General features: G+C 49.0%; 1 protein-coding gene across 1 annotated transcript; it reads right to left on the minus strand.

Moving 5' to 3' along the window:
- Positions 1-8,810: 8,810 nt before the first annotated feature.
- Positions 8,811-14,505, minus strand: LOC149340101 (acetylcholinesterase-like). The gene is made up of 3 exons (XM_089551051.1): positions 14,497-14,505; positions 10,600-12,092; positions 8,811-8,958 (listed from the first exon to the last, which is right to left on the minus strand). The coding sequence occupies exons 1-3, from the start codon at positions 14,503-14,505 to the stop codon at positions 8,811-8,813; spliced, it is 1,650 nt and encodes a 549-aa protein (XP_089407177.1).
- Positions 14,506-18,918: the final 4,413 nt, after the last annotated feature.

An 18,918-nucleotide genomic window follows, 5' to 3' on the forward strand; every position in this document is an offset into this window, starting at 1 on the left:
CGATGGTTTTCCAAGCTTCGGCCGACGGCGTGCCTGTTCTTGCTACTCGAGGCGCAGCTTGTGAAAGAGAGCACCCAACGTTCTGTGATTTCTCTATCCTCCTCGAGTCGGTGAAAGGAGGCTTCTGAATTTATGCACCTGCGAGTCTACCGCAGAAAGAAGGGCACGCATGCAGTTTCCACGCTCCTGGTGGTGAGTGCGAAGAGCTTGTGTCTTTAAATGCGCCACGTGTCATTCGTGCAGCCTTGACAGGGGGTAAAGAGAGACGAAGCCCTCAGGTGGGGGCATGGCTTATACGCCGGTTAATTTTTTTCTCGACGCACTGACCATTAGCCACGTAAACAAATACCGTACAAGCAAAATGCAGGCTAGAGTAATGCTCGGAATGTCCGTGCATGCATTTCGAAACCGGTATTTTTCTCACAAGTGAATCGGCAGCACGATACGATAAACGACAAGGCAACAGCGCATAGCTCGCGCCTAGAGTGTTCGTGCCGGCAGCGTCTTTCAGCCGCTTCTGAGCAAAGAAAAAAAATCAACAGAAATAATAAAGATGAAAGTTCAAAGCTCGAAGCAAAACAGTACCTGCTGACCAGTCGACACTTTGGTTGGGGCAGAGGCCACTGCTCTCTACTGTGCCAAGGCCTGAACAGGCAATAGCTATAGCGCAGATGCTTAGCACTAATTTCGACACCTTTTTTTTATTTAAGGAATCTCTTGCGTTTACTATGGAGACTGGCTTCCACGAAAGCTTGTTCTCTCCGCATCGCAATGACCGATTGCGTACATGGCGTCGTCTGCGCATGCGCAGTGAGTATAAACCACGTTTTGTGCCACTGCCTGCAGTGCAACACACAGTGATGGCCACAGTCCATTGCCGTCGGATATCAGGAAGTCAGACGACCGCCTGTGATCACGTTACTAGAACATTGCGGTTAGTAGAGGACTAGATGAGTGGCACACAAACGTCTCCTTTGCACCTCGGTTATATTGTTACAAGCAGTATTGAGTACGGCACGGGCGGCTGTAATCAGCTAGGGTCGTTGTTGTTCTTGTTGCCTCTGACCTGGGGTTCCTTTCATAGTCCGATCACGGGACGCCTCTAGCTCATTCTCTTTACCTTCTACGCGGGCGGCGTAGCCTTTACATGGATATGACACTTCCTCCTACGCAGCACTGGCCGGCAGGGTGAGTTAAAAACTGCTGCGCGAATTCTAGAGATTCAGACGGGCAACTGTGGTCACTCCAGTTTTAGCAGAACGACGACCGTTTGGCGTGACGCGTGCTGTGCGATAATTCAACTCGCTAATTTGGGCCGGGATGACGTACGGTGTGTCGTAGCGGCTCAGTAACTGTTGGGACAAACCTTGTTTTCTGGTAGGCAGCCACAAGACCATATCACCAGGGCCGTAAGTGACGCGATGGAGGTGGGAGCCGTAACGCGCTTTATAGATCGACCTTGGAAGACGAGAACTCGGAGGCGGGCAAGGCGCCGGGCTACTTCGGCGATGCAGAGAGCCTCGGCTATGGAGGGATCTTCATGAGGATCGCCAGAGAAAGGAAATATGGTGTGTAGTGTACAGCGTGGCGCAGAGAGCGTATAGTAAGAATGCGCTGAAGCCAGTAGTCTCATGGCATATGGTATAGAAACCTAAAGGCAGAACGCTGTCCCAGTTCTTGTGTTTGGAATAAACATACACTGATAGCATGTTGGTGATCGCCCTGTTCTCGCACGTAGTTAAACAGTTCGTTTTGGGTGATAAGGCGATGAATAGCGAAAATGTGAATTGCAGGCACACAGAAGCTGCTTCACGACGTCAGCAGTGAATGGTCGACCATGGTAGCTAATGATAAATCCTGGAGGTCCAACGCTGAGAACCATGGATTGGAGCATAAAAGATCGCACATTATGTGCAGTAGATGAGGGTAGGGCTGCCGTTTAACAATACAGAGTAAACTAGCTAATGGAAAACCCTATCCAGCGGTTCCCATCATAGAATTTTGGAAACGGGCCCCGTAATTGGAATCCCACTTGCTCGAACGGTGCTCTGGGAAGTGTCACGTAGTGAAAGTGGCTGAATGCAACGCTTGCAGGGCGCCTTGAGGGTAGCTGAGGGTAGCATTGAGGGTAGCTGGCGATGTATTTATGGCCATGCGTTGCGTCGTGGTGCATGGCATGCAAGACGGAGGTGTATAGGCTCTTCTGGAACAACTATGAGAAAGCGGTGGCCCACGGGAGGGTTGTTTTTTATGCGAAGCATACTAAAATAGCCCAAGCCAGCTCCTCGAGCGCGGCGGTGTCGTTACCGTTGATATTTCGTGACCTCCATGTCATACCACGTGATGCGTGACGTCACAGCAGATCAAAAACGGGGGCCCAACTCGCGCCGTCGCGCGAGGCGTCGTGACCAAGGATGACCACGTGGTGCGTGACGTCACAGCAGATGAGAAACGGGGGCCCAGCTCGCGCCGTCGCGCGAGGCGTCGCGACCAAGGAGGACCACGTGATGCGTGACGTAACGACATAGGAGAAACGGGGCTCCAGCTCGCGCCGTTGCTGGAGGCGTCGCGACCAATGTGTTTCCTGCATCTGCCGCTAGGTGCGCTGTAGTGAACACGTGATGCTGGAGCGGCGGTATACAAGGGGGTGCGCCTGCCTCTGCTAGGCGTACACGGGATAGAGATGCCTCCTGGAGACAGGGCTGCTCGTTGGAATGAGAGGCAAAAGTTGCGGCGTGCTACAGAGACTGATGAAGAGCGTGAAGAACGTCTAGCCAAGCGGCGTGCTCGATATGCAACACGGCGACAATATGCTTCGCATCTGACTAGGCTTAACCTAAGCTAAGCCTCAGCCATTTTTTTTTTCACAGCAGACCGTCACGCACACAAAAGTCGTTTGAAGCTGAGGGATCTTGAGCCGCCGCAAGGAAGGGCCGTAGGGTTGTATATTTCTGCTGTTCCTCTCTGAACGTGGCACCATCGGATAAAGCCGGTGACACTGAGGCGATGCAGTGGTCGAAATTATTGAAGTCACACTGCCTATCAGGAAGGGGAAGGTGTGAAAGACAGTTGGCGCCAGCGTGCTGTCTATCGTGCCCGCATGGGTCACGATGGTTAACGCGTAAGCTGAGAGCATGGTGGTCTTTGACGATGATGAACTGGAACCCGTAGAAATAGCGAAAGAATCGCTGCCTGGCGAAGACAATTGCAAGACATCACTGCTGTGTGACCATATAATTACGCTGTGGTTTGCTGAGGGACAGACTTGCGTACGTAAAAGTTAACGTGTAATTTGTTTTCACAGTGCTGGACGAGAACAGCTCCGATTCCAACACTGCTTTCTTCGGTATGAATCTCCGTAGGGGCGGATGGATCGAAGTGTCTGGACATAGGGTGCAAAGTGAGAAAGAATTTCAGAATTTCAGAAGGAAGACGGAGTCGCACTCAGAGGGTGCCACGGGGACGAAAGTATGTGAAAAAACTCCGTAGTTCTTTGACAGACTCGTGTGGCTTCAATGCCTCGACAGCTACAGCCTTGGTGGGTTCAGGTCTGGCGGCTTATCAACGACATGTCGAAGCACTGGCGACATGGCGGAGCGCATAGGAATTGGTCAATACCCCGATCGGAGGTCGGCAGAAGAAAGGTATATAGAGCCCGTAAAAAGGTAGTCTATAGCATCGTCGCTTCTTGGAAGGGGGTATACGTCTTTTCTTGTGACAGCATCTAGATGACCGGACCGTGTAAACGGAAAAACGCCACGTGCTTTCTTCTTCGAAACAAAAATCACTAGAGCATTCGAAGAACTCGACGACTCTTGAAAACCACTTTTGGTTAACATATCCTTCAGTTGTTCATTGATCGCTTTCTGGTTACACGGTGGCACTCGGTAATGCTTTTGTTGAATAGAATGGGGGCGCCAGTCTCAATCCTGTGTAGCGTCCGAGATGGTCGAATTGAAGATGGGCCGCCTGGCTTTGAGAAGTCGAGCACTTAGTGTGATACAAAACCGGCCAACAGAGCACGCCGCTCGTTCGTGGAGAGCAAGCTGTCAATCATGCGAAGTAATTGCTATTCCTCGGAAGACTCTGGCATGTCGTGTCCAAGGCGTCGGTAACGAATGCAACAGACACTGACGAGTCGCGCTTCCATTACGCAAGTTTCGAGCCTTGAGACAGAACTACAGATTATGTTGAACACTTCACTGTCTGCAGTGCAATGCGACCTTTGGTGACGGCAACCATGGCATGAGGTAACCAAGACGTTCTTCTTCATGCAGGTCTAATAAATCGGCTCCACAGGCGCGTCAAACATTCAGAGGATGGTATTGGGGCACAAAACCGGTACGCGTACCAAAAGAGGCATGACGGTATCAGGAGGAACAAAGAACATACACTCACTGCTGCATGAGTCTTCCATAAGAATAGCGGTGAGACGCTTGCCGAAGACGAGCTTCCTGGTGTGGGAGTCGACGTTAGAGCCAAGCACCTGCAAAAAAGTCGAGCCCAAGAATTGCATCTTGGGTCGATCTGGCGAGCACCGCCATTTTCATGCTGAATACTGCACCACCTAAAGAAACTTTTACGCTGCACACTCCAATAGGAGGGAAGAATTCCCCAATCACAACACAAAACAGGACATTTTTGAGTTCGAGGGTGTCCTGTAATCCATGAAACGAGCGCCCCGAGGTGCGTGTGAAACGGAGGGCGGTGTGGACATCCAAAGGTCCTTTGTAAGACTAACCAGGACGGCAAGACAAGCGAAGCAGGTTGCAGCGTAGCGGGCACACCGAGACGCGGTGAGAAAGCCGAGGTCGAGGCGATCGTCGTGACCTCCGTTTTCTCCTCCTCATCCGATCAGGAACCCGATTTTAATCCGGTCTATACATTTAAAGATATTACAACACATCAAAATTGTCATCGCCTTTACCCTAGCCCATGTAAAAGCCTGAAGAAGGCGGATGAGCGGCTCCTTCTCCGCCTTCTCACCAATACATTGCCGTGCCCGGCAGCGCTAAAACATTTTGACCCCTCCTTTAGGGGCAGCTGTCCACACTGTAGTGCAGTGTCTTCTGACACCTATCACATGGTGTGGGCCTGCCCCTCCAACCCCGCTATTCCCCCCATCCCCAACCCCACCCGGGAGGACTGGGAGGCGACCCTGCTCGGGTGCGACGACTTATAGGCCAAACAAGCCTTAGTCGGGCGCGCCCGGGCGGCGGCCACCGCCACTGGGGTCCCATACTAGGGACCTCCACCTAGTGTTTGTAAGGATCGGTCCCTTACGGGCTGATCTAAACATACCTCCTGTTCATTCTTAATAAATGTTTTCACCACCACCACCACCACCACCACCCCCGTTGACTTCGGTAGTAGCGCGTAGGCAGGGACATGTGCCGCTGAAGGAACAGCTGCGAGCAGGGCCGCGATGAAGTACGTCCAAGGACGGTCGCACTGTTGTGACTGTAGGGTGGGGAGTGAGGCAGTGCGGCCGGTTGTGAGCAAATTTGCATGTTGGTGTGTGTCTGTCTGGATGTGTTCTGGACAGTAAAAGTGGGTGCGGGTAGGTGTTTGTACCCGTCGCCACGCGTTCTCTTGAATTTTGGTCTGCGTCTTGCACGTGGGTGGATAGAGGAGAGGATCTGCAACAGTGGGAATGCTGATCTAATTTCTTGGTAAGTTTGGAGGCTGTCTGTGGATCCAGACGCCATCTCTCACGCAGTATTAAGCATGAAATGCTTTTAACTCCCGTTGTGGGCAGTGTGGTGACGTCATGCGGAGACCGAGAGCCAACATCCGGGCACTGAATTCCACTCATCCGGGCACTGAAACGAGAACATCCGGTGGGTAGGTAGGTAAGAAAGACTTTTATTGCTCTAGAAAGGTGCTAGTAGCAGGCGAGAAAGAAGAGGTCCATCTTCCTTCTTCTCACAGGGTCGGTGCCCCTATTCCAGGGCACCGCTGAGCTTCGCTGCTCGTTGGGCGTGAGGATTAGACCTTGTTGGCAACCAAGATCGCCGCTGGAGAGCCGGCTCTCCCACTGTTTTGCACTCGGTTCTTTGCGAAAGCTGTCGTTCTTACTGCATTTTCACGTGATGTGGTACAACGATGGTTTGCTGCCACACCACGGGCAAGTGTCCCGATATTGCGTCGGGTAAATCTTGCTAAGGATATGCAGGTTTGGGAATGTTCCTGTCTGCAATCTTCGCCAATACACTGCCTCTAGTAGATTTAGATCAGGATGAGGCGGTGGATAGCGGATCCGTACCCCCTTATAGTAGTTGAGAATGTCTGAGTACGTAGGGCCGACTCGGTCGGGTAGATCGTCCGATTGGGAGGAAGCTCGGCTCGTATACCCTCGAGCTACCTCGTCGGCGCGTTCGTTCCCCCGCTATGTCGGTGTGTCTTGGCACCCAATAAATGCTATGTGTGACTTTTGGTGGGGTCGCGCTCTGGAGGAGCCGGAGCGCGGCGCGACCTATGCGGCCGTTCATGTAGTTGCGGCACGCTTCTTTCGAATCTGTAAGGATGGTAAGGAACATGTTGCTTCGATAACCGGCTACCGCCGCTAGAGCTACGGCCAGCTCCTCCCCTTCGGTTACCGTGCAATCCCTCACTGAGGCGCTAGCTAATTCGTTTAGGTTGGAATCAATAACTACCGCCACTGTGCTGTTATGTGAGCTTCCTGTATACGGAGCCGCGTCCGTGTATACCGTTGTGGATTTTGTAGCTAGATTTTGTTGTACATACCTCGCCCGGGCTGCCCTATGGGCCGCATGCAAGTTGGGGTCCATGTTCCGGGGAAGGCAGCGAACCTTTAGCGTCTGGCGAATTGCGTCCGGTATGCTCGCAGTACGATTCTCGAATTCCGCAGTTCCGCCTAGCCCCAGTCGCCTAAGGAGCGAGCGCCCCGTAGGAATCTGCTGGAGCCTAGCTAAATGCGTGACCAGTTGGGCTTCTTTGATCTCTTCGAAGGTGTGAATTCCAAGAGCCAGCAGTTTTTCGTTGGAGGTGTTCATTGGTAGACGCAGGGCTGTCTTGTAAGCTTTGGGGAGTATGGTATCTGCACTGTCCATTTCTCCTTTGTTGAGGTTGAAGTACGGGAGGGCGTAACCCACGCGACTGACCACCAGGCTCTGAACCAGGCGCAGCTCCCCCTCTCGCATGCCGCTCCGCTTCTGCGACATGCGCGTGATCATTCTGGCGACCTGAGTGGTCACCGTACGAGATTTTACGAGACTCTCTAAGCTCTCCTACAGGACCGGCATACAAGCGCCGGTAGCTTCGCGCCGAACGGGTGGTGGCGTTCCTCCCTTCCTGTACGATGCGGTTCGGGTGTCCACCGAGATGACAGAGAATTACTGCGCAATTTCCTTTCCTCAAAAAGCGCTGCGTTCAAAGGGCAAGGCATCGCGCCGAACGGGTGGTGGCGTTCCGTGTACTGCCTGACAGCGCTACAACACGCTGTCGCGTTCCATTCCTAAAAGCGAAGCTTAAGCGTCATTAATTAGCCGTTAATTATTATTTAGTTATTGATTAATAATTAATCCGTAATCAGTAATTTGTAATTACTTCGCCATCAGTTATGTGCGACGTAATTCAGTAGTGACGTCACCAGTGTCACATAGGCAAAGTGGTGCGGAAAACGCTTTCGCCTCTACGCACTTTAGACAGTTTCGAACGCGCTGCATATACATTCTTGTCAGGCCTGCGTCTCGTCATGTCCGCGTACGCTTCTGCATCGTCCTGCATTTCATGCTTTGTGTGTGCATAGGGCGACATCAGTTGCCGCAATGTATTTGTTTTTGTAGAGGGACGGATGTCCCTTTTTGATCGTGAGTCCAAATAAACTTCTCTTATGTGCTTACTCTACTCTCGGATACGGGGGAGGCAGAGATTTTTTATTGCTGCCTTTAGAGCCACCTTTTCAGCAATGCTGTAATGTGGACAGGAGTAGCCTGCTTGACAACAGTGCTCCTGACCGACGCTAGGTGGCACCACCAGACGATGTCCACGAATCCCAGGCATTTTTGTGCTGACTTGGAGGTAAGATGCTAGAAGTTTAACATTTAGTATTTTAATGAAATAGAGAATTGGCTATTGTACCTGTTGAAATGCCCATTGTGTCCTTTGTTATGGGGTTTCTGTAGGGCTCCAGCACGCGCTTGTGCCCTCCTTCGCCGGATCCGCCTCACCTACGACGCATGGCGCCACCGGAAAGAAAGCAGTTATAAAAACAAAACAAAACAAATGGTCGCGCGGAGACGCCGGGGATCAGGCGAGGATTCTCAGTAGAAATGACGTAGACATGTACGCCACTGTTGTGCCCTGTGAGTGCTTACTACCAACGTAACGAAACGAGTCCGTAAAGGTTTGTTTGGTGACAACACTTGCTTTGTATTTATCAGAACGAAACTTGGCACAACGCGGATGAACTCCCGCATTGGGGTAATAAAACCGTAGCGCAGCTTAGACGTTGTTTTTTTTTATTAATATAGAGGAGACTATAAGCATAGCACAAAACAATTTTTGGCTTATAGTGTGAACCTGGCCAACATTTGTTCACGCTCCTTAACACAGCGCTCTCACGGTTTGCCGAATGGAGGGAGTTGCTTGTATCGCGTCTCACTTCTGGTTTCGTAAGGCATCAGAGCAGAGAAAGGTAAGACTCGATAGAAGAACTAACACAAGTGACAGTCGAGGCTAGCACAAAGAAGACAGCCGTAGGAGCAGGGAAATCTTGGAGACGTCAAGCACATTGATAGACAATAAGATACATGACAGCACGGTTCGGTTTCCATGCATTAACACTTTTATTCGTACGGCTCGACCTTGTTCCAGAAATTGCAGATTGACTGTAGTGGACGCTTCTTGACAACGTTGCCATCGTCGCTTAGCTGCATGTACTGTTCGCCGTCGTTGAACTTGGGCCACGGTGTGTTTTCGCTCACTTTGGGAACGCTGAAACAGGTACAGATACTTAAGAAGAGCCTCGTACTAGGAGGGAAAGGGTGATAGCTATCTGATTCCGCGATCCGCAGGAAAACTTGCATTCCGAGTTATAAACACAGCCAAGAAGGCGCGACTCTCAAATTTCGTGGTACAGGATGAAACTGTCCATAAAATACTGCCATTTCATTAACTGCAGTCGATATAACTGCCCTGAAAGAAAGCTCGTCAGCGCACTCTTACTGATGTGTACTGAATAATACACTAGGTGAGCGTGTTTCAAACCCACAAATGACTTTTGTTGGTGGCTCATTTTCATCTTAGATTCTTCTCCTGGAGTCAAAATAGCCATCACACTGGAAGCTATACAGGCCTAAACATTACGCAACACGGGAAAAGGGTGTGATCTGCAAATTACTAATCGGTAGGCCACCTGCTTCATTGCTCATTTCATGAAATATATGCTCGACTGGCTGAAAAAAAAAAAGCGATAAAAACGCCCTAATGGCTCATCATATTTCCAGTACCCCAACTCTACTATGGAGGCTAATTACCGGTGATGCAGCAATGGACCAAAAGGAGTTTTTCAGGTTCTCTTCAATGCTGCGGTGCCAGGACAAAAGCGCATATTCTTTAATTCTGTAACAAGACCCCGTGTCAGCTCAAGACAAGAAATTTTAACGACAATTTTGCCGAGAACGTAACGGGTGGACCATGCAAAACAAGATTTCTCAGTGCGAGTGGCATTAGTCTCTAGGCCTCTTCAAAGTCCCAGTAAGGCAATGTAGTACTCGTGATATTGAAAAGAATCTCCGTAAAAGGTCCCGTTGAAAAAAAAAAAAGAAGAGAATTTAGCTTGCTAGGAAAATTTTTCTCATCAGCTTTTATCACTATCTTGTTCACACGAAACACCTAGCGAACGTCTCGCAGCCTTCGTCCCTTACGCGAATGCAGGCACCCGTCATATGAGAAATTTTGTGGTGTTCGTTGATATATTCTGTCGTGGGCTGCAGAAACACGGAAGGAAAATGAACAAATGCGCGCTAACATTAAATGTCAGTTCTTCGAGCGCGTCTATTTCAGAACATGTGGAGAGCCCTAAGAACAGCTGCCGACGTCTGACCGAAAAAACAAAACAAAAATGCGGTAGGATGCGTTCATTTATACGTTGTAGAACTAAGTAGGCTTAATGGCTCACGCGTCGCGTAGTATATTAGATTTCAGTAAACAGCGGTAATAATTGGTTTTTGCTGAAGCAGTATTACTAGTATTATTCCGAAGAAAGCTTCAACAACTTCAGCTCATTTCGCGCGCACTGAATGCTGTTTTTCAGGTCTTAACTCATGCGACGTGGACTGCCAACTGCTTCTGATATACCTCTGGGTTTGTAATAATAGCAGTGGAATTTTAGTCACGTCATCAGCTTGTGAGAGTTTGTGGCAAGATATCACCGTAATCGCAAAAAAAAAAATCAAATCCGTGTTTTGGGCTCGTTAGGCGAATAACGGACCTCCAAATGACGAATGATGGCACAAGAGAGAAAATACACTTTTTCCATAACTTAATTAATGGGTGTAATATTCCCTGTAAAGTGAAATGAGCGCATGCAGAATCAGAGGAATGTTGGCATACAGTGATGATTTAGTTTCTCACCCTGATCGGCTGAAGGTGGACACGATGTTTATGAACTTCTTGGTCGCTCTCTCATCGGCTTCGGACACGTTCGCTAACAGACTGAGCATCGAACCCAAGCTCAGCACGATGTCGTCGCCGTGCGTGGGACGAACCCATTTCGGTAAGCCAGTGAACGACGGTCCTTGCGACGTCTCGTACACGTATACCGTTGTGTTCGGATGCACGAAGCCCCTGGCGAAGTAGAACGTCGGACAGGAGAACTGGTTGTGACCTGCCAAATCTGCGGCTGCGTACACTGCTCCCTTTGTGTCCGAGGCAGCGATGTGGCTAAAGTACTTCTCGACTATTGGGTCCATGTCACTTCGCACCAGTGTGGCCAGTAACGTTTTCATAATGGTCACGATATTACTCTTGGAGAAATCACCAATGGCATCGGTATTGAGTACCGTCTGCAGAATGAAGTGAATGAAAGCATCGCCTTCAGCCTTATAGGCACCTGTCAGCAGTTCTTCAGCGTTCAGTTTGACGTGTCGTAGGGCCGACGCGGGTTTCACGGGCACGAAATCTTGACCGATTACTGGAAAGAAACCGTCCAAGCCAAGCGTGGTGAACTGACTCGTAGCGTCTAAAATGGCTTTCGACGACTTCGCCCGGAGGCAAAAGACGGCTTCTTTGAGGCTAAGTTCCCGAGTACCATCCCTGTCACATTTGAGGTGCCTCATCAGCAATTTCGCTCGGTGAACAGACTGGTCTTCTTTACTGACTCCGATGGAGGTGAAGGGACTTGCGCTTTGCATTATGGCTCGCCGGAACAGTCTTCTGCTTAGTGGTGATATTAGGTGAAATCCAATAGAGATGGCTCCCGCACTCTGACCCATCAGCGTTATCGCGTTCGGATCGCCACCAAGGACCCTCGCATTCATTTTGACCCAACACATGGCCAGTAACTGGTCGTAAAGTCCCATGTTGCCGGGGGCGTCTTCGGTACCCACGTTCAGAAATCCCAGAGCACCAAGTCTGTAAGCTACGGTTACCACAATTACATCACCCCTCACTGCAAGTTCCGATGCGTCGAATATTTTCATACCGATGCCGCCGTATGAGAACCCGCCACCGTGGAAGTAGACGATCACAGCTTTCGGGCTCGAGTCTACTTTCGCGGGCGCGAACACGTTCAAGAAAAGGCAGTCTTCGGAGATTGCATCCGATGGTTTAACATGAAAGAAATTGTTGAGCTGTATGGGAAGTTGGGGACACAAGGGTGGAATCAGCGTGGCGTTCAGCACGTCTTTCCAAGGCTTCTTGGAACGGGGCTTCTTGAAGCGGTGCTCCCCAACGGGAGGCTCAGCGAATGGAATGCCCAAATAAGTGCGCACCGGACCAGCCGTGCTTGGAAGGACGGCTCCACGGATGGGTCCACTCGTCGTAGAAACAATGCCTTCCTGTCTCTTGGCGTAGCATGTTGCCACAAACACGAGAAATGCAGACCAGACTAACGGCGCAGCTGTGGCCTAGAAGAAGAAAAGAGCAGCCTTAACACTAATTCTGTCCCGAAGAATCATTCCAGAGGTTTATTTTATGTTATTGGAAATGTATGATTAGAAAATTAATTACGGCATTATAAACTAAGGTTCTTTTCTTGCTGCTTGTGCCACGGATGATTGAAGTGTGATAGGCAAGCAGAAAGAGCATACGTAACAGGAAATTTATTCATGAGCATGCAAATATGCACAGGCCTCAGGAGGCGTAGGTCAGTAAAGTGTAAATTTGCTCGTTGGGCATTGTGAGGCCTACTAATGAGCGCGGAATCACGCCTGGCAGGTTGCTTTAGTAATGAAAGCCATCCACTGTGTCAAAGAAATAAGTACATAATAAAATTGAAGGAACAAATACTGTGTGAAGTTCTGAGAGTACTGGGAGTAACCTATTGCCAGCTTTTAAATGTTAAACCTGCGCCAAAACTGTTTTAAGAAGCATTACATAATAAAGGGTATTTCATTAATACCAATAGGGACATCACTCGGTCGACTTTGCTGAATAGGGTTAAACGAAGCAAAAAAGCGTAAAAAACAAGACCAGCAGCAGAAGGAGGTAAACAAGAACAAAGCTCAAAAGGGGAAAAAGTGCACCCAACTGAAAACCGAAAAAACTCGAACTGAGCCGCCGAAGCAAGGAAAGGAAAAGTGTGGAAACACTTGTAACCATATTTAAAAGGGGGCTACAACTGTTCCTTTTCAAAAATTGAAGTGGAAAGAGACAGAAAATACGAAGCAACATCGCAGAAGGACAATAAGTTGCAACTAAAGAAGGAAATGAAAATAGCACAAACAGACGTAAACAAAAACCTTAGCACCATTCGGCAAAACAAAGTTATCTCTGCTACTGCCGAAGGCAACTCTAAAAGAGTTGCCTTGAGAGCACTGTTTGCGTGTTTACGTCAGTGTTCACAGTTACCTGGCAGCAGGATTAATAAAATAAAAGAAAAAAAGAAATATATTGATTTTATTCATTTTTAGTTATTTAAGTGAGCCCCTTGCCCTTGTGGGCATTATTGAGAGCAGTGGGATTAGACAAAAAACGGGAGGGGGGGGGGGAGGGGAAGAACAGAGGGAGATGACATTGTAAGTTACGAAGACAAAAAAGGGTAGACAATAGAGAAAGTACATACTAAATAATAACAATAGGAAGTAAAACAGAGATTGCAGGTGTAAGTAGCAAATTATTTGGGGCCAGAAGCATACGGTAAGATATAATCAAAAACTAAACAAGAAACAATGACGCTCTAGGGTGTCGAATACTGGGAGTAACATCTGATACTTTTCTTTTTATTAAAGCGTAAAAAGGAAGGAGGCTATGAAGTCCCGTACAACGCACAACATCATCGCTCGTAAACAGATGCACCGAACTGGACCTGCAGGAATATGTAGGTAAAAGAAATTTTAAGAAATTAAGAAGCGTTGCATTGCAAACACAGGTTTGTTTGGGATCCCTCGATATTAACGGCAGGCACCAGCGTTCCATGTAGGCGGCTCTACTCTGTTACTGTTTTAGGTAAAAAGAAATATTGATAAGATGCAGTTCGGAAATAGGGTATTTATACTTCACACGCATTATCGACAAGCGATGAGACATATGCGGGTTGCGTGATGAGTGAATTTTTTTGGAGATGGACTACTGTCATAAATTTTAAAGAGAAGACATCTGCGGGAAATTTTTCTGCGTAGCCACGAAGGTTCCAGAGGTAATGATGCTTTTATGATTGTTACTCTGGATAAACAATCATAGCCAGCGAGAATGAAACTTGCGTCCCGATATTGAACTGATTCTAGACCGTTGGTTAATAAATCTGGGTGAGCGTCCCATATTGTTGCAGCATATTATAGTTTAAAAGCGGGAACTGTTTTAGAAAGAAGTAGTTTCAATAACGCCGGCTCCAAAAAAAAATTGGTTTTAATATAGCCTAGCGTGCAGTTAGATTTTGTGATGACGGAAATAATAGTTTCATTCCATGTTAGGTTTGATGCGACCGTAACTCCAAGGTAAATATATGATTTTACTTATGGTAACGAGGCCCGATTAATACTATACGAAATAGGGCGAAAAATCCGCGTCGAGAAAGACGCATTAATTTACATTTTGTCATTTTCAAACAGCATAAGGATCAGCTTGAAGCACAGTGACAAAGTCAGTAGTTTTTGCTGACCGCTTGATGACACGTTCATGGACAAAAGGTCCGAAAGAAGATTTCAGGTTAGCCTGGTCGTTGGTGCAAACGAGAAAGAGGACCAAGCACGGATGCTTGTTAAACGCCTTCAGTTACATGAACTGATGTGCACAGGTAAACATTAGTGCGTACTACTGATAGCAGAAAGCGTGAGAATGCGTGTAATTCCGGGTTTCGTTACCCTTACTTGCCTTATCCATCGATGGTTTTCCAAGCTTCGGCCGACGGCGTGCCTGTTCTTGCTACTCGAGGCGCAGCTTTTGAAAGAGAGCACCCAACGTTCTGTGATTTCTCTATCCTCCACGAGTCGGTGAAAGGAGGCTTCTGAATTTATGCACCTGCGAGTCTACCGCAGAAAGAAGGGCACGCATGCAGTTTCCACGCTCCTGGTGGTGAGTGCGAAGAGCTTGTGTCTTTAAATGCGCCACGTGTCATTCGTGCAGCCTTGACAGGGGGTAAAGAGAGACGAAGCCCTCAGGTGGGGGCATGGCTTATACGCCGGTTAATTTTTTTCTCGACGCACTGACCATTAGTCACGTAAACAAATACCGTACAAGCAAAATGCAGGCTAGAGTAATACTCGGAATGTCCGTGCATGCATTTCGAAACCGGTATTTTTCTCACAAGTGAATCGGCAGCACGATACGATAAACGATAAGGCAACAGCGCATAGCTCGCGCCTAGAGTGTTCGTGTCGGCAGCGTCTTTCAGCCGCTTCTGAGCAAAGAAAAAAAATCAACAGAAATAATAAAGATGAAAGTTCAAAGCTCGAAGCAAAACAGTACCTGCTGTCCAGTCGACACTTTGGTTGGGGCAGAGGCCACTGCTCTCTACTGTGCCAAGGCCTGAACAGGCAATAGCTATAGCGCAGATGCTTAGCACTAATTTCGACACTTTTTTTTTTATTTAAGGAATCTCTTGCGTTTACTATGGAGACTGGCTTCCACGAAAGCTTGTTCTCTCCGCATCGCAATGACCGATTGCGTACATGGCGTCGTCTGCGCATGCGCAGTGAGTATAAACCACGTTTTGTGCCACTGCCTGCAGTGCAACACACAGTGATGGCCACAGTCCATTGCCTTCGGATATCAGGAAGTCAGACGACCGCCTGTGATCACGTTTCTAGAACATTGCGGCTAGTAGAGGACTAGATGAGTGGCACACAAACGTCTCCTTTGCACCTCGGTTATATTGTTACAAGCAGTATTGAGTACGGCACGGGCGGCTGTAATCAGCTAGGGTCGTTGTTGTTCTTGTTGCCTCTGACCTGGGGTTCCTTTCATAGTCCGATCACGGGACGCCTCTAGCTCATTCTCTTTACCTTCTACGCGGGCGGCGTAGCCTTTACATGGATATGACACTTCCTCCTAAGCTGCACTGGCCGGCAGGGTGAGTTAAAAACTGCTGCGCGAATTCTAGCGATTCAGACGGGCAACTGTGGTCACTCCAGTTTTAGCAGAACGACGGCCGTTTGGCGTGACGCGTGCTGTGCGATAATTCAACTCGCTAATTTGGGCCGGGATGACGTACGGTCTGTCGTAGCTGCACAGTAACTGTTGGGACAAACCTTGTTTTCTGGTAGGCAGCCACAAGACCATATCACCAGGGCCGTAAGTGACGCGATGGAGGTGGGAGCCGTAACGCGCTTTATAGATCGACCTTGGAAGACGAGAACTCGAAGGCGGGCAAGGCGCCGGGCTACTTCGGCGATGCAGAGAGCCTCGGCTATGGAGGGATCTTTATGAGGATCGCCATGAGAAAGGAAATATGGTGTCTAGTGTACAGCGTGGCGCAGAGAGCGTATATTAAGAATGCGCTGAAGCTAGTAGTCTCATGGCATATGGTATAGAAACCTAAAGGCAGAACGCTGTCCCAGTTCGTGTGTTTGGAATATACGTACACTGATAGCATGTTGGTGATCGCCCTGTTCGTGCACTCAGTTAAACCGTTCGTTTGGGGTGATAAGTCGATGAATAGCGAAAATGTGAATTGCAGGCACACAGAAGCTGCTTCACGACGTCAGCAGTGAATGGTCGACTACGGTAGCTAATGATAAATCCTGGAGGTCCAACGCTGAGAACCATGGATTCGAGCATAAAAGATCGCACATTATGTGCAGTAGATGAGGGTAGGGCTGCCGTTTAACAATACAGAGTAAACTAGCTAATGGAAAACCAGATCCAGCGGTTCCCATCATATAATTTTGGAAACGGGCCCAGAAATTCGAATCCCACTTGCTCGGACGGTGCTCTGGGAAGTGTCACGTAGTGAAAGTGGCTGAATGCAACGCTTGCAGGGCGCCTATTTCATTAGCATTGAGGGCAGCTGGCGATGTATTTATGGCCATGCGTTGCGTCGTGGTGCATGGCATGCAAGACGGAGGTGTATAGGCTCTTCTGGAACAACTATGAGAAAGCGGTGGCCCACGGGAGGGTTGTTTTTTTTTTTTTTTCACAGCAGACCGTCACGCACACAGAAGTCGTTTGAAGCTGAGGGATCTTGAGCCGCCGCAAGGAAGGGCCGTAGGGTTGTATATTTCTGCTGTTCCTCTGTGAACGTGGCACCATCGGATAAAGCCGGTGACACTGAGGCGATGCAGTGGTCGAAATTATTGAAGTCACACTGCCTATCAGGAAGGGGAAGGTGTGAAAGACAGTTGGCGCCAGCGTGCTGTCCACCACTCTGGCAGGCGACGGCGTAGTCATACTCATGCAGCCGGAGACCGTATCGTGCAAGGCGCCCGCATGGGTCACGATGGTTAACGCGTAAGCTGAGAGCATGGTGGTCTTTGACGATGATGAACTGGAACCCGTAGAAATAGCGAAAGAATCGCTGCCTGGCGAAGACAATTGCAAGACATCACTGCTGTGTGACCATATAATTACGCTGTGGTTTGCTTAGGGACAGACTTGCGTACGTAAAAGTTAACGTGTAATTTGTTTTCACAGTGCTGGACGAGAACAGCTCCGATTCTAACACTGCTTTCTTCGGTATGAATCTCCGTAGGGGCGGATGGATCGAAGTGTCTGGACACAGTGTGCAAGGTGAGAAAGAATTTCAGAATTTCAGAAGGAAGACGGAGTCGCACTCAGAGGGTGCCACGGGGACGAAAGTGTGTGAAAAAACTCCGTAGTTCTTTGACAGACTCGTGTGGCTTCAATGCCTCGACAGCTACAGCCTTGGTGGGTTCAGGTCTGGCGGCTTATGAACGACATGTCGAAGCACTGGCGACATGGCGGAGCGCATAGGAATTGGTCAATACCCCGATCGGAGGTCGGCAGAAGAAAGGTATATAGAGCCCGTAAAAAGGTAGTCTATAGCATCGTCGCTTCTTGGAAGGGGGTATACGTCTTTTCTTGTGACAGCATCTAGATGACGGTAATAAACGGAAAAACGCCACGTGCTTTCTTCTTCGAAACAAAATCACTAGAGCATTCGAAGAACTCGACGACTCTTGAAAACCACTTTTGGTTAACAGATCCTTCAGTTGTTCATTGACCGCTTTCTGGTTAGACGGTGGCACTCGGTAATGCTTTTGTTGGATAGAATGGGGGCGCCAGTCTCAATCCTGTGTAGCGTCCGAGATGGTCGAATTGAAGATGGGCCGCCTGGCTTTGAGAAGTCGAGCACTTAGTGTGATACAAAACCGGCCAACAGAGCACGCCGCTCGTTCGTGGAGAGCAAGCTGTCAATCATGCGAAGTAATTGCTATTCCTCGGAAGACTCTGGCATGTCGTGTCCAAGGCGTCGGTAACGAAGGCAACATACACTGACGAGTCGGGCTTCCATTACGCAAGTTTCGAGCCTGAGACAGAACTACAGATTATATTGAACACTTCACTGTCTGCAGTGCAATGCGACCTTTGGTGACGGCAACCATTGCATGAGCTAACCAAGACGTTCTTCTTCATGCAGGCCTAATAAATCGGCTCCACAGGCGCGTCAAACATTCAGAGGATGGTATTGGGGCACGAAACCGGTACGCGTACCAAAAGAGGCATGACGGTATCAGGAGGAACAAAGAACATACACTCACTACTGCACGAGTCTTCCATAAGAATAGGGGTGAGACGCTTGCCGAAGACGAGCTTCCTGGAGTGGGAGTCGACGTTAGAGCCGCGCACCTGTAAACAAGTCGAGCCCAAGAATTACATCTTGTGTCGATCTGGCGAGCACCGCCATTTTCGTGCTCAATACTGCACCGCCTAAAGAAACTTTTACGCTGCACACTCCAATAGGAGGAAAGAATTCCGCACTCACAACACAAAACTGGGCATTTTTGAGTTTGAGGGTGTCCTGTAATCCATGAAATGAGCGCCCCGAGGTGCGCGTGAAACGGAGGGCGGTGTGGACATCCAAAGGTCCTTTGTAAGACTAACCAGGACGGCAAGACAAGCGAAGCAGGTTGCAGCGTAGCGGGCACACCGAGACGCGGTGAGAAAGCCGAGGTCGAGGCGATCGTCGTGACCTCCGTTTTCTCCTCCTCATCCGATCAGGAACCCGATTTTAATCCGGTCTATACATTTAAAGATATTACAACACATCAAAATTGTCATCGCCTTTACCCTAGCCCATGTAAAAGCCTGAAGAAGGCGGATGAGCGGCTCCTTCTC

Source organism: Amblyomma mixtum, chromosome 6 (genome assembly GCF_055824585.1).
Source record: "Amblyomma mixtum isolate Tamu chromosome 6, ASM5582458v1, whole genome shotgun sequence".
In the NCBI taxonomy this organism is placed as follows: Eukaryota; Metazoa; Arthropoda; class Arachnida; order Ixodida; family Ixodidae; genus Amblyomma; species Amblyomma mixtum.

What these genes read in the sequence shown, in the direction of transcription:
- LOC149340101 (XM_089551051.1), bottom strand. An exon ending in TCCACCTTCAGCCGATCAGG is followed by an intron (nt 8,959 to 10,599) that starts GTGAGAAACTAA and finishes TACCTGTTTCAG; the next exon opens with CGTTCCCAAAGTGAGCGAAA.